At 36.1% G+C, this 14,977-nt stretch overlaps 1 protein-coding gene across 1 annotated transcript in view; it reads left to right on the top strand.

Moving 5' to 3' along the window:
* The window catches only part of LOC107566264 (ankyrin repeat domain-containing protein SOWAHB-like), a 92,182-nt gene extending 90,228 nt beyond the window's left edge, over positions 1–1,954 (top strand). The window contains exons 13-15 of the mRNA XM_016251655.1: positions 1,228–1,284; positions 1,562–1,657; positions 1,803–1,954. Of these exons, the coding sequence (XP_016107141.1) occupies positions 1,228–1,284; positions 1,562–1,657; positions 1,803–1,954 (305 nt within the window). The remainder of the gene's footprint in view (positions 1–1,227; positions 1,285–1,561; positions 1,658–1,802) is intronic.
* Positions 1,955–14,977: the final 13,023 nt, after the last annotated feature.

Consider the following 14,977-nt stretch of genomic DNA (forward strand, 5'->3'; position numbering starts at 1 on the left):
AGTGACGTCATGGCTGTCACCGGCCAACGAGTTGGTGTTTTTTCAATGTATGCTTCAGACACGGGTCACGACGAGGCGTTCCCCATAGCGTCCCCTAGAGAACGCAGTTCGAAGTTCCCATGAAAGGGAACAAACAAGCAAGCCCTGCCCAGATTTAAAAAGTTACTCAAAAGTAACGTAATGCATTACTTTCCATAAAAAGTAACTAAGTAACATAATTAGTTACATGTTTAGGGAGTAACACAATATTGTAATACATTACTTTTAAAAGTAGCTTTCCCCAACACTGGTAAGCACTGTCAAGTAATGTACAAGCTATATTATATTTTTGTATAATGAGCATTAAACTGTGTAATTGGCTGTTACTGGGGTTATTATAAATAACTAAAACTCAATTGGGTTTTAATAAAAAACTCAAAGTAAATTGGCTTATTATAATGAACTACAACTAAAGGGGCTCATTAACATTCGTGCCACTGGACTCGCTCCGCCCCCCCATGGCTCTTGGCCCCTCCCCACAGACCATTTTTTGCTCACTAATTTCGCTAATGTGACCACACTTTAAAAGATGCAATTCACCACTGGAAAAATAGGGTTTTAATACAAGTTGGCTGTCTGTGCAGTAGAAACACGAGTGTACACTCTTCTGAGGTTTTTCGAGGAGTTGCGAATTTACAGAATTGTGTGAAATTAACTCACATTTGCAAGTTACAAAGTCAGAATTGTGTGATATAAAATCAACATTGTGAGTTACAAAGTCAAGTTACAAATAGTAAGATTATGTCTTGCAATTGACTGTTCGCAAAGAGCTTGATTGACAGGTGATCTGACCAATCATAACGCCATCTTGTCCGACAGCTATGGCTGGAAACTTACGATAAATTAAATTTTTTTTTACCTATTAGATTGTGTTTTATTAACGTCTACACCTACTCCAACCCTAAAAAAAATTATGCAAAAACAGTAATTATTGTTGTACAGCATGACAAAAAATACACTATATTGATGTGCGCATGCCCAGGAGCCGCAGCTGTTTCACAACCACAAATCAGACAGGAGAGTAGATTAATTTTGGTTGACTTAAACTTGAAAAATGGTATGTTCCGCGGTTGAAATAAAATATGTTCTGATGTTCATTCATGTTTATTTCATGATTTTTATTTAATGTTCAAATATCCGTTACTCTCATCGAATCGTTCACATGCCATTTTTTCTGTTAACTTTCAGTATCCTTGAAAGTGAAAGGGGACTGGAGCAAAACTGACGAGGAGAAGCATCATGGAAGTAGTTAATATGACTCATATGCTGTATTACAAAGCCTTCTGAAGCCATGTGACAGCTTTGTGTAAAGAACAGACTGAAATTTAATTGACTTTTTCTGGGAGAACTGTCCCTTTAAAAGAACCTCCTTAGTAGTTGTGTGTGATTGTGTGTGTGTTTATGCAAATGCAGCACAGTGTAACACAGGCTACATTAATAACATGAGTTATTAATAACACCAGTGATTCAAAATGTGTATTTGCTGTACAATTTGAAACAGCTTTTTTTTTGCTTTCTTCAGATGCCAAAGTCAATGTAAGGGACTATCACGGGAAGATGGCAGCTCATTACTGGAGTGGCAGCAAGGATATTTTTACCGAACACAGATCTCATCCTGGCACGTATTTACTATTCAGTGTTTCACATTTCCAGAAGCATGTTTAGAACAGTGACTAACAAAATCATTCTGTGCATTGTGTCAACATCTCTCTGCTGCTGTATTGGCTGTCTGTGGTGATTGACAGCTGTTTTGCTCCACTCAGCTTGCAGCTGGCCGAGGGGGAGGCGGGCCCAGTGTTACGCGCAGCTGTCTGCCCTCCTGTCTCGCTCTCAGAGTAACAGAAACATCAGTGCAGAGACCTCCAGCAGTCCACTAGAGCTCCATCACTCTCACTATATATATATATATATATAAACTTCGCATAATATAATTTTACCACTTAAATTACTAAAAGAGAGCACACTTCATGCCTGTTTCTTAGCATAAATACATGACATAAATACAAATTCTTAAATACATGACATAAAATAATAGAAATTATATTAAAATATATTTTAGTGTACCATAAATATTTGTCTGTACATTCAGCATCACTTTAACTATATTTAAATGAAAATACAATTACGAAATTACACAAGTCTTACTTAAGTGGCTCAAAAAAAAGTTTTTTTATATAAGTGTAAAACATAACACATTTCATTTAATTGTTATTAATGTGCAATTAAGTGTCCAAAAACACTTAAGTTTACATTTAAGTGTATTCTTTTAAAGTATTTTATTTCTGTAATAATCACTCTTAAATATGCTCAAGTGTAATTATTTTTCACAAGAGCATTCTATTAATTAATTCTTTTTTTTTTTTTATTTTGTAAACTGTGTAAACCTTTTGCATATGTGGACAACTAATAGCACAGTTTATTAGACCGTTAGATTTATTTGTAACTTATAATATATAAAAGAGGTAGATATACACACACACACACACACACACACACACATGTGTGTGTGTGTGTGCGCGCATGTTTATGTGGTTTACACAAATGTGTACAATAACATGGGTATGACATAGGTATTACAATGAGAAGGTGATTTATGAGGACATTTTCAGTGTCCCCGTAATTCAAAAGGCTTATAAATCATTCAGAATGAGTTTTTTTGAAAATCTAAAAATGCAGAAAGTTTCCTGTAATGTTTATGTGGTTTACACAAATGTGTACAATAACATGGGTATGACATAGGTATTACAACGAGAATGTGATTTATGAGGACATTTTCAGTGTCCCCGTAATTCAAAAGGCTTATAAATCATTCAGAATGAGTTTTTTTGAAAATCTAACAATGCAGAAAGTTTCCTGTAAGGGGTAGGTTTAGGGGTAGGGTTGGTGTAGGGCAATAGAAAATACGGTTTGTACAGTAGAAAAACCATTACGCCTATGGAGTGTCCCTATAAACCATAAAACAAACCTGTGTGTGTGTGTGTAAAACACTGCAAGCACCAGGATTTGTCTACCTCTTTTACTCACTTAAAGTACATAGTTTGCTGATAATGAGACGATACTCATGCAGTCACATTAGCGGAATTTTGGCAGAACTTTATGGAGAAAAACAATCAACAGTGCAGTGACGTATGAAGCGCAGCTTAGTCAGAAGTCATTTCTAAACCGAGCAGCTTTCTTTGGCTCAGCGAGGTGAATTCACATGACCAGCTGAACCAAAACATGCGCAAACATCATTGCTGTTAATCTTGCATTTACTTGTCAGAAATACCAAACCAGTCTCTCCAGCGTTCTCTTTATATACACCCCAATTAACACAAGGCCTAGAGGAACACAACACGGCGTAATGCTTCTGTCCATCTGTTGTATCTCAGGCCTTTGTCTTTGTTTGGACACTAGCTGCAGTATTTCTCACTATCAGACCAACTCTCGCAGCCGACGTGCAGCTAGCGGCTGTCGTGTGAGAAAGCTGTGTGCAGACAGCGGACACTCAGAACGGACCAATGGTTTGCATGAGTGGCGTACAGCTATGAAAACTCTCTCTGGAATGAGACTGTGGGTCATTATTTTGTAGAAAGGAAGTCAAACACGCTGATGAATCTTTAGCAATATCTATTGTAGTTCAAAGTCTAGCAATCTTTAGTGACTGTATGCAGTCTGGATTTCTGGGAAAACTCAGCAGCATGTTCTTGTGCGAATGTTCATTATGTCTGAATGACGATTAGAAATATGAAAATGCAATGCAAGAAAAATGGACATCTTTCTTGAACTGTTATCTTTTATTCATTTTTATTTAAAATGTATTTCATTTAATTTTATTCATTTGTCTTTATTTTATTTTATTGTATTTTATTGTATTTTATTTCCTCCGGTGATTAAGAAACTTCTAATATCACAAAATAACATTACGCTAACACTGCTTGTGACATTATCACATCTGTTGCTGGTTAGAAATGCGATCTGGTGTCAAAATGTGTCCTTAGGTGTTCAGGTGTAAAGAAAAGAAAAAAAAGACAGCAGACACCGGTAAAGGAATATGTTTTTGGCTGGAACTGCTTAAAATAGAGCTCAGACGTTTATGTTTCCTGTTACATTACTATCAATGACAAAATTATCTAGTAATGACCATAATATAGTACCCTACAGCAATCTGTTCATAATCAGCATTCCCTTGTGAAAACCTACACTTTAGCATACCTTTAAAAGAGTACTTATTATGAAAATAGTATACATCAAAATGTGTACTCAGATATGAAGGTAATGTTCTTGGAATGCTTAGTTGCACATCATTTGCAATAAAAAAAAATGTATCATAGTTTAAATTTATTTTAAACGCAATTATCTATAGGAATGCTGGGAGGTCGAGCATCTCTCACTCATTCTCCATCAATAACAGTCGCTCACACCTGCCTCGGGCCGTTTGTTTAGGTCAAGATTTAGATCCTGCATCTCTGCCACCTCTGGCAAAGCACACAGACAAAGAGGCTCTTGGGTAATCTTTGAAAAGAAATGGGAAGACACACACACACACACACACACACATATGTCTGGTCAGCTATCCTTGTGGGGAATCTCCATAGGCGTAATGGTTTTTCTACTGTACAGACCGTATATTCTATTGCCCTACACCAATGAAAACCTACACTTTAGCATACTTTTAAAAGAGTACTTATTATGAAAATAGTATACATCAAAATGTGTACTCAGATATGAAGGTAATGTTCTTGGAATGCTTAGTTGCACATCATTTGCAATAAAAAGAAAATGTATCATAGTTTAAATTTATTTTAAACGCAATTATCTATAGGAATGCTGGGAGGTCGAGCATCTCTCACTCATTCTCCATCAATAACAGTCGCTCACACCTGCCTCGGGCCGTTTGTTTAGGTCAAGATTTAGATCCTGCATCTCTGCCACCTCTGGCAAAGCACACAGACAAAGAGGCTCTTGGGTAATCTTTGAAAAGAAATGGGAAGACACACACACACACACACACACACATATGTCTGGTCAGCTATCCTTGTGGGGAATCTCCATAGGCGTAATGGTTTTTCTACTGTACAGACCGTATATTCTATTGCCCTACACCAACCCTACCCCTAAACCTACCCCTCACAGGAGACTTTCTGCATTTTTAGATTTTCAAAAAACTTAATTCTGTGTGATTTATAAGCTTTTGTACCCGTGGGGACCTCAATTTAGGTCCCCACCGTGACACGAGTCCCCATAAGTCTATGTGTATTCAGGTTTAAGTTCCCTCCAGAATATATAAACCAGTACACACACACACACACACACACACACACTCACTCACAAACACACTCTCTCACACACACACACACACACACACTCACACTCACACACACACACACACAAACAGGTGTGTGCCGATAACTTTTCTAGCTAAAGCAAATATTTCAGACATTCAAAGTTGGTAAAAGCATTTAAATTCAAGTAATGATCCTTAAATGCACTGGACTGTGTGCTGGTGTCTCAAAATAATCAGTTATGGCAATTTAAACAATCATTCATTACATTTAACATCCAAAGTTTGACCTTAAAGCACAAAGATGGGAAATTATGTATAGGGCAGGATTGAGTTCATCCTTGAGAATGAGATTGGATCAAGGATGTGTGTGTGTGTGTGTGTGTGTGTGTGTGTGTGTGTGTGTGTGTGTGTGTGTGAGAGAGAGAGAGAGAGAGTGTGTGTACACAGTGCTGGACAGATTGCTTGAAAAATGTAGTGCACAACTGATTACAGATGATGATCACATGAAACTAGTAATGTAATCTAGGTTACTCATTTTAGGTAATGTATTTTTACTACTTTTTAGATTACTTTTTATCAAACTTGTTTTAGACTTACTATTCAACATACCATACATACATACATGCATATGTGACACCAGTCATAAGTCGCTGGGGTATATTTGTAGCAATAGCCAACAATACATTGTATGGGTCAAAATGATTGATTTTTCTTTTATGCCAAAAATCATTAGGATATTAAGCAAAGATAGTGTACCATGAAGATATTTTGTAAATGTCCTACTGTAAATATATCAAAACTTAATTTTTGATTAGTAATATGCATTGCTAAGAACATCATCTGGACAACTTTAAAGGTGATTTTCTCAATATTTTGATTTCTTTGCACCCTCAGATTCCAGATTTTCAAATAGCTGTATCTCGGCCAAATATCGCCCTATCCTAACAAACCATGCATCAATGGAAAGCTTATTTATTTTTATCAGCTTTTATTTTCATTTCAGATGATGTATAAATCTCAGTTTGAAAAAAATTGACCCTAATGACTGGTTTTGTGGTCCAGGGTCACAAATATGGAATCCATGTAATTGTGAATTTCACAAGAGGGCGAACGGTTTCTTGTAACACATAAAAGATAATCAAAAAGTCTCTTTAAGTTCTCTTCTGGTGCAAGCAGTTTCATTCCCACACCAGCCCCCCATCGTTTTCTCTCTAAAGTTACACACTTGCTTTGTGTCATCAGACAGACATCAATAATGGATTCAGTGTTGGCGTCCGATTTCATGTCTGGCGCGTTGTGCGTCACTAAGAGTGCGTTTTTATCACCAAATCCTCCATGGAGCCGAGAGAACGGCGACAATGGAGTCCTCCAGGTTAACTTTTCCTTTGTGTTCCCGTCTGCAAAGCACAACACAATACATGACTATATATCAGGGCTTAAGCTGTCAGATCCCTCCTTCTGTCCCAGAGACACCGCAAAGATGGATCACCCCTGCCCAGAGAAAAGATCTGCTGCTGCTCAATAGCAGCTGGATTGTTTTACAGGACAATTAGGCCTGGCCTTTGTTTGGGTAATTACAGTGCATTTGAGGCAGACCAGCCCCCTTCAGGTCATGTGGACAACCTTGACTCAGTCATTAGAGAAACGCCCAGTGTGTCATCAGACGCTTCGCTGGAGAACTGAAGTCTGCTAATCCCACAGATGTGGCGCTGCTGTGAATCATTTCTACAATGTTCAGTGCATTTCGAGCATTATGTTAAATATGAATATTATAATACACTATTACAATAAAAACTTGCAAATACTAAAGTGACATTTTAATATGTTAAAAGTATAAAAGTTAATATATTCTTATTTCATATAAAAATTATTTTATTTATTTGCAGCAATGACATTTGGGGAATAAATATGCTCAACTGTATAATTGCATATGTAATGATGTTACAATGAATACATTTAATTAATAAAACTCTAAAACCTGCATCTTTTAAGTAACCTATAGTGTAATTTCTTATTCATTTTTCTGTTTCTATGTAGTTAAAAACTACAATCCTACGCCATGTTTGTGTGTGTGTGTGTATGAGTGTGTTTGACCAGGTTACTTTTGATTTCCACACTTCTTCAGGACTTATTAAGCATTATGTTTAAATCATGTACATAGAGTATATTTAAAATCAGCAGTCTGAAAAAAAAGAGTAAAACCAAGGAAAAACGGCCTTTTCCATAGAATCACAAATAAAATATATTAATTATGTGTATACAATGAAATGCATATGTCAATTATACCTGCTAGACAGGGAGCAAATGCAGACATATTTCTCACATATATATAACATGCTTACAGCAGCATGTTGTGGATGTGTCTGTTCCACCAAGACCAAATACATTAACATTGTCATGTACATTACCATGCCAATCCCTCCAAGAGTTGTCATGACAGAACTAGATTTCTTAAAAACATGTCATTTCTCGTTATTTTGAACTGGGGAAATCGTTGCCTGCTCTGAGATGCAATAGCGTGTCCAATTCGTGAACGAGCTGATTCTTTTCAATTAATCTGTTTAATCGGTTCACAATCACACTGAACGATTCATTCACTAATTGGACTGAATAAATTCCTGCTGTTCACGAGTCAACAACTCACTGATTCAAATGATTCGGCCAGAGCGAGTCTCTAGTTATCATTTCAGGAGTGTTGGGGTAACATTAGTTACATAATCAGATTAATTTTCCCCAATAACTAGTAACGTAGCACATTACTTTTCAACTTACAAGAGAATAGCTGAGTTGCTTTTTTCAAAAAAGTAGGCCTTTACTTTATTTTTCCATTCATTCACTGACATCTCTCCTGTCTTGTGTTGAGAGAAATTAGGAGTAAGTGTGGAAGCAGAGGCACTTCCTTCAGTCTAAGGCTTATTAATGTCATTTTTGATGTGAAGGGCCATTACAGTTGCCTAAAATATAACTTTCTGGGGGATTTTTATATTAACATGTATAAGCAAGCCCAGCTTAGGTGGCAAAAAGTAACGCAGAAGTAATGTAATGCATTACTTTCCATAAAAAGTAACTGACACAAGTTACTAAGTTACTCTTAGTTACTACTTTTTTTTATGAAGTAATACAATATTGTAATGCATTTCTTTTAAAAGTAACTTTCCCCAACTCTGCAATTCAGTAAAATCACAAGTCTGACTCAAAATGAGCTCACTCGGAGCTTGAATGAGCATGCGACTGATGGCACGAAAAATAAGCTACTAATACCCAATTTTAATTTAATTTATTATTGTAAATGAAACTAATATTTCAGGCAAGCTGGGAAATCACTTTAACTCGCAAACTAAAAAACAACCCATGGTAACAGTGTAAAAGTAGACCAATTCCATGGAAAAACAGTGGACTTGGCAACACAAAAAGCATCAACCTGAGTTGACATGATTTACCACCGTCGCTTTTTCAATGATACACAACTCGCATTGACGGAAATATCCAATCTGGCTGCTTACATGGCAGATGCAAATGCAAATATCCAATTGATATCAGATATATTTCCACATTTTATCAACCACAAAGAACACCCTATGACATAGCAACATATTAAAAACACCTTGAATTTTCATAGCAATGCCCAGACAACCATCCACAACACCCTATCACTGTGGCGTTTTGTACGTAAAAATTCTCACACTTTTTATACAGAACGTTTCTTTCGAATAAAAAACACTGGGAAATCACTTTAACTCGCAAACTAAAAAACAACCCATGGCAACAGTGTAAAAGTAGACCAATTCCATGGAAAAACAGTGGACTTGGCAACACAAAAAGCGTCAACCTGAGTTGACATGATTTACCACCGTCGCTTTTTCAATGATACACAACTCGCATTGACGGAAATATCCAATCTGGCTGCTTACATGGCAGATGCAAATGCAAATATCCAATTGATATCAGATATATTTCCACATTTTATCAACCACAAAGAACACCCTATGACATAGCAACATATTAAAAACACCTTGAATTTTCATAGCAATGCCCAGACAACCATCCACAACACCCTATCACTGTGGCGTTTTGTACGTAAAAATTCTCACACTTTTTATACAGAACGTTTCTTTCGAATAAAAAACATGATCAGTCAAAGCTGATCGGTGATTAATTCCTCCTTCCTTTATCAAAGACATTAATCAGATCTACATAATAAAGCTGCACGTACGCTGATAACACTGTTTTTGATTAATGTGTTTAGATGAAGTGATATCTTCTCTACGTTCATTTTATTGATTTTTTTCAAAGAGGTGAGAGACGAGTAGTGAGAGTGTGGAAATAGATACTGCCTCTGTCAGCTCATTATGGTAATATATATATATATATATATATATAATGTAATTGTGCATATATTCACATAATATTAATTAAATAAAATACCACTTAAAAATAGTACATTTTAATGACTTTCTGAACACATTTTTTTTAGTTCTAATGTCATATTAAAATTTCCTCTAAAATACATTTTAAATCATTTTCATAATCGTTTTTATTGCTTTAAAGAAGTGGACTTTCTTGAGGTCCATTTTAGGACATACTAATGTATGTCAGCATATTTCAAACACAATAGAAGTGATTATGGGCCATTCCACCGAATGGGTGCCGATTGCTTCCAAAACTCTTCCCAAAAAAAAGTTCATTTATCTTTTTTTTTTTTAAGAAAGCATCTGCTAATAAACATATTTGACTATACAAAATCTGTAATGGTCAATCTCAGGAAACTTTTTTACATGGTTTTTAAGGGGAAGATGGATGCCTTTTTTCAGTCCTGTTACCAAAACTCTTATGTCTTTTAAAAAGCATGTTAAAAAAATTTCAACAAATTTCTTCATTTTCCCCAAAGGCAGGTGTTTATTCATTTATTTTAAATTGGTTTCATGGTCAAAACAGTAATATGTATCTACACAAGGTGTATTTTTCAAGTACACAAACACTTTATTTTCTTTTAATTTTAAAGGGGACTCAAACATCAAGCTTATCAGTTTTCTATGATGCAATTTATTAAACAATGGGATAACTGATGGATCAAACTTAATTTAAAAAAAGTAGTGGTTTAACTTTATTTTTTTAAGAAAAAAACTATTTAGTAACAGGAATGAAACTGGTTAACAGGAATGAGTATCCATTATATATGTATATAGGTTTGACTACACTTGTGAGGTGTTAATGCCCGCACTGATATAGTGAAGAGTGTTGAACATCGACTAGTGAGCTGACCTCTCTGGTAAAAAAAATAAATAAAAAGTCCAAATCAGGTTTAAATCTAGTGGTCTGCAGAAGTTTTTGTTAGGGTTATGTTTAGGGGTAGAGGACGGCTCATGAGATAAGATATAAAGAACGAAAATTTATGAATATTAAATATTAAATAAAAATTTATATTAGAAACAATAAACTTAACAAATAATGCTTTTTCAGTTTTTTTCTGTGGATATGTTTTCTCACACTCAAATGCCATTCCATGTCTAATACATAATTGCCACAGGACAGAAATTGCAAGTACATTTTCTGTCATGATTGCAGGAATGTAATATAAAACAACAACGCAGAGACAATCATAGGATTTCTCTGGGCAAAAACATTGTCTCAGTGTGAGTAGAAAGCCAAAACGTAGAGAAAAAGATGCATTTTCAAATGAATCTAGATTAATATGGATGTAGCCTAATATTTATAATAAATCAAAGGACACTACTCACTCGTGTTACTATTAATCAGTTACTATATATGAATATAAGATATATGAGTATATGAGTAACAGGACTGAAAGTTACAGGATTGAAATTGTAGGACAAAATTAGCAAGTCCATATAATATAGCCACATGGAGTGCATGTTAATATTCCGAGGATACTCAGCAAATTAAGTGATTCACCAAAGATTTGTATTTTTAAAATAAACAATTAACATCTAATAAATAATTTAGGTGACAGGATGGTATGCTAATAATGATGCCCCCAGTCATCATTACAAAATCATCAAATATACAAAAAATAAAATGAGACCACATGCTTTAGGTCATTTCAATGCCTTCAGAAGATCCAGATGCTGCAATATCATGTTAAAAATCTTGTGGAATTTTGCCAGTTTTTTAGAGAGGGAATGTATTTGGGTAACAGGACTGAGTGAAAACCTGGGGACATGACTAAAGTGTGTTTTGTATCTAAAATATTATAGATTTATTTTGAAATAAATGTATTTAAAGCACAGATGGGATATGAAGGTATACAAAATAGAAATGATTTCTGAAGGATTTTAAACATTATATTTCATGCATCGCTAGGCCATTTTTAGGGGGGGCCCTTTAAATTTCATATGAAAACAGCGGCAGGCTCCTCCCCGTCTTTCAGCGCGTTCTTCAATCTGCAGAGCGAGAAACAGAGGACAAGGTGTGTGTTTATCCATTGATTGTTATAATATCTGCATCTGTGCAGCTCTGTCATAAATACAGTTTACAAAAGATCATGGGGGAGCAATCGGTTCCCCATCTACTGTAAAGTTTTCGCTGTGTTCCCTCATCACACTACAGCTGTTTCCTCCAGAGAAAATTATACTCTTATATGAACGCATGCTTTCTGAAACGATCATGTTGCCATTTTCATTTGAACATTTTACTTTTAATATAATAAATATTACAGTGAATGTGCAAAGAGCTTGAGCTAAAGAAAGAGGGTTGTACTAGAAAAGCAAATAGTAAAATGTTGTGTCTGTAACTACAGTAAACAGGTGTGTGAGAGAGAGATCAGGAAGACTTGTATTTGGCTTATTCAGTACTCAAATGTTATCCCTATCTGAGCAATACAGTGGAATATTGCAATACGTTTTGTAAACCGCACCTATTATTCAAAGTTGTTTTGTACCCTCATTGGGGGCTGAGCCCCCCTAAAATGAAAATCATAGAATCGCCCCAAATGCTATTTTTCAGGGTTTTAGGTAGTTTTTAATATATTTTTTTAATTATATATTTTAAATTCACGGTTAGATTAATGTGCAGGACACTTTGCTTAACAATAAAATGTATTTTATAATTATTTTGTATGCATATCTGTACACATAATGTCCTGGGGACAGAACTGGCACCCATTTGGTGGAATGGCCCTTATTAAATTACATATAAAGATGTACTTAAAGCGATAGTTCACCCAAAAATGAAAATTCTGTCATCATTTACTCACCCTCAAGTAGTTCCAAACCCATATACATTTCTTTGTTCTGCCGCACAGAAAGGGAGATATTTTGAAGAAAGTTTGTAACCAGGCTGTTTTGGGGCACCACTGACTTCCATAGTAGGAGAAAAAAATACTATGAAAGTCAATGGTGCCCCAGAAGTGCTCTGTTTCGCACATTCTTCAGAATATCTTCCTTTGTGTTCTGCAGAACAAAGACATTCATACAGGTTTGAAACTACTTGAGGGTGAGTAAATGATGACAGAATTTTCATTTTTGAGTTAACTATCCCTTTAAGTCCTACTTAAGTAACAAACACAAAAACCTACAAAAACTTAAGGATTTTTTTTTTTGGTCCTAAAGTGAGAATGTCCCATTTTCTAATACCATCTGCAGCCAACTCGCACTAGCAAGTAGCAAGCCATAATTCAAGGCTGTGACTAAAGGCTAAAATTTAAATTGGCTATTTCAAAAAAAGGGGACATGCCATTCGATCTGTTGTGCACAGCTTTCAATAGGAAATGTCAACACAGAAAATAAAACTTTGTGAGAATTGCTGATTATAAATATACTCACATTTTACTGTAGTAATGCACTGTTTTACCCAGTACTTGTGTGTGCTGTGTATTTTGATGTTTATTGTAGTATCAAACTCTATTTGTCAATGTAGGCAGCAAGGCAGCTCACTAAATTCTCAAGTAGTTTATATTATCCTATAAATGCATTGCCTTATGGAAATCCAAATATGCTATGCTGTTTATCAAAGTACAATGGTATCGTTACCCTCTGATATCACTGAACCATGGTTCTGACACTTATTCTGTTGGAAAGTCTCTTAAGTCATGGTGATTTCTCAGTCTTGGCTTTTCTTTTGAGTTTGAATCTATTAAGATTCATCCATATGGATGAATCATCTCTGTGAATAATGCAATCAGCTTTTAGTATTAATAAAATGCTTAATGTCTTCCTTAAATATACGTTTCTGTCTCTGCAGCATTTGTGTCTTTTCCAGCTCATTATGCCTTCACAAACTGAAGGTCAGGCCAGCATTGGTTTCATTCATTTTTGCTTTGACAATGGCCTCCTGAGAAGAGCGGTTATGTCTTTTTTCATTCACAGATCACTTTCTCCAAACCCCAAACAGCTTTACAACCTTTAATGATCATCAATTACTGGCCCATTTTGCCTATCAAGCGACTCTTAACCACAAAGCAGACTAAAAATTAACTCTATTGAGGAGCTCTGGGTGTAATTGGCTACCTGAATGTTCCGGCACAAAAGACTAGTGGGGACGGCTACTTAGCCAAATGAGCTGAATACTGTTTATGGGCTCTTAAATACACTTCTCACTGGCAGCACAACAATGCATTGACCTCTCAACTTTGGCATGACCTCTCTCAGTCTGTGTTAACTTCAAACCCTGAGCTTCCCCTCCCACAGCTGGGAGTTGTTATGATAGCCAATAAAAAGACAGACAGCCAATGGAGGCCCAGCCTACGGGCCCCTCGGAGCAGCCTGTATGAAAACAGAGAATGGACCAGAGGCGTTAACTCATTAACAGCCTTTGTTGTGCCAAAATGGGAATCATGCGGGCTCTTGGTGAATGGGAAATGGGCTAATGGCCTGAAAAGCAACTTCAAAAGGCGTTACAAACCAGATGAATGCATCCTTCCATTTCAGAGTCACCATTTCAATGAAGGACTTGCTCTAAGAATGTTGATGTCTTTCAAACCATTTAATATGATAATTCTCTCCTGTTAAAGGGAGTAAATGTGAGTTTGAATGGGACATTGTGTTTTGAGTTTTAACCTTATTTGAGATTGCTCTTTATTAGCTTGACCAACAATTAAGAAGTCAAACGTATCTATTTCTCAAATGTGTTCTCTTTCACTTGCATTTCTTAGGAACTGGACTAGGAATCTGAAATTGTTTAGCATCTACTGACCCAAAGCCTTCCTGAACCTCTCAAAGTCTTGCAGGTTCTAGAATAATTGTCAAAATACTTAAGCATTTAATGGTATTACTTGATCATTTAACTTGTTATGGTTCCATTGAGGCCTTTCCCCTTTGTTTAAAATATATATTCAAAAAAATCAACAGATGTCGACCCATATGGATGTAAAAATGACCATTTGCACCCACAGCTGAATGGTTGAGCAGAATTAGTCACAGTCTACTCTGTAGCTCTCCTGTAGTCATTAGGCTAATGGTAGCAGCAGATGATGCTGTGGAGGTGGTAGGACAGCATATATTCTGGGTAGAAGAGTGAAGCCCTTTTCTGACCCTCTGTGGGTGGGTATGAGCCACTGGAGCAAGAACCCCCCTGAGAACCATCCAAATGAGGAACCCTGAAGGTGTTTGTATGCATCTTGTACCCTATGCAGGGGGTCTTGGGTTACTTGTGTTGGTGAAGGAGGTTAAGTCTCTTTTTGAGACCAGTAATGGGAACTAGATGGAGTGGGGGTAC

Source organism: Sinocyclocheilus grahami, unplaced genomic scaffold, assembly GCF_001515645.1.
Source record: "Sinocyclocheilus grahami isolate Dianchi unplaced genomic scaffold, SAMN03320097.WGS_v1.1 scaffold1065.1, whole genome shotgun sequence".
Lineage (NCBI taxonomy): Eukaryota > Metazoa > Chordata > Actinopteri > Cypriniformes > Cyprinidae > Sinocyclocheilus > Sinocyclocheilus grahami.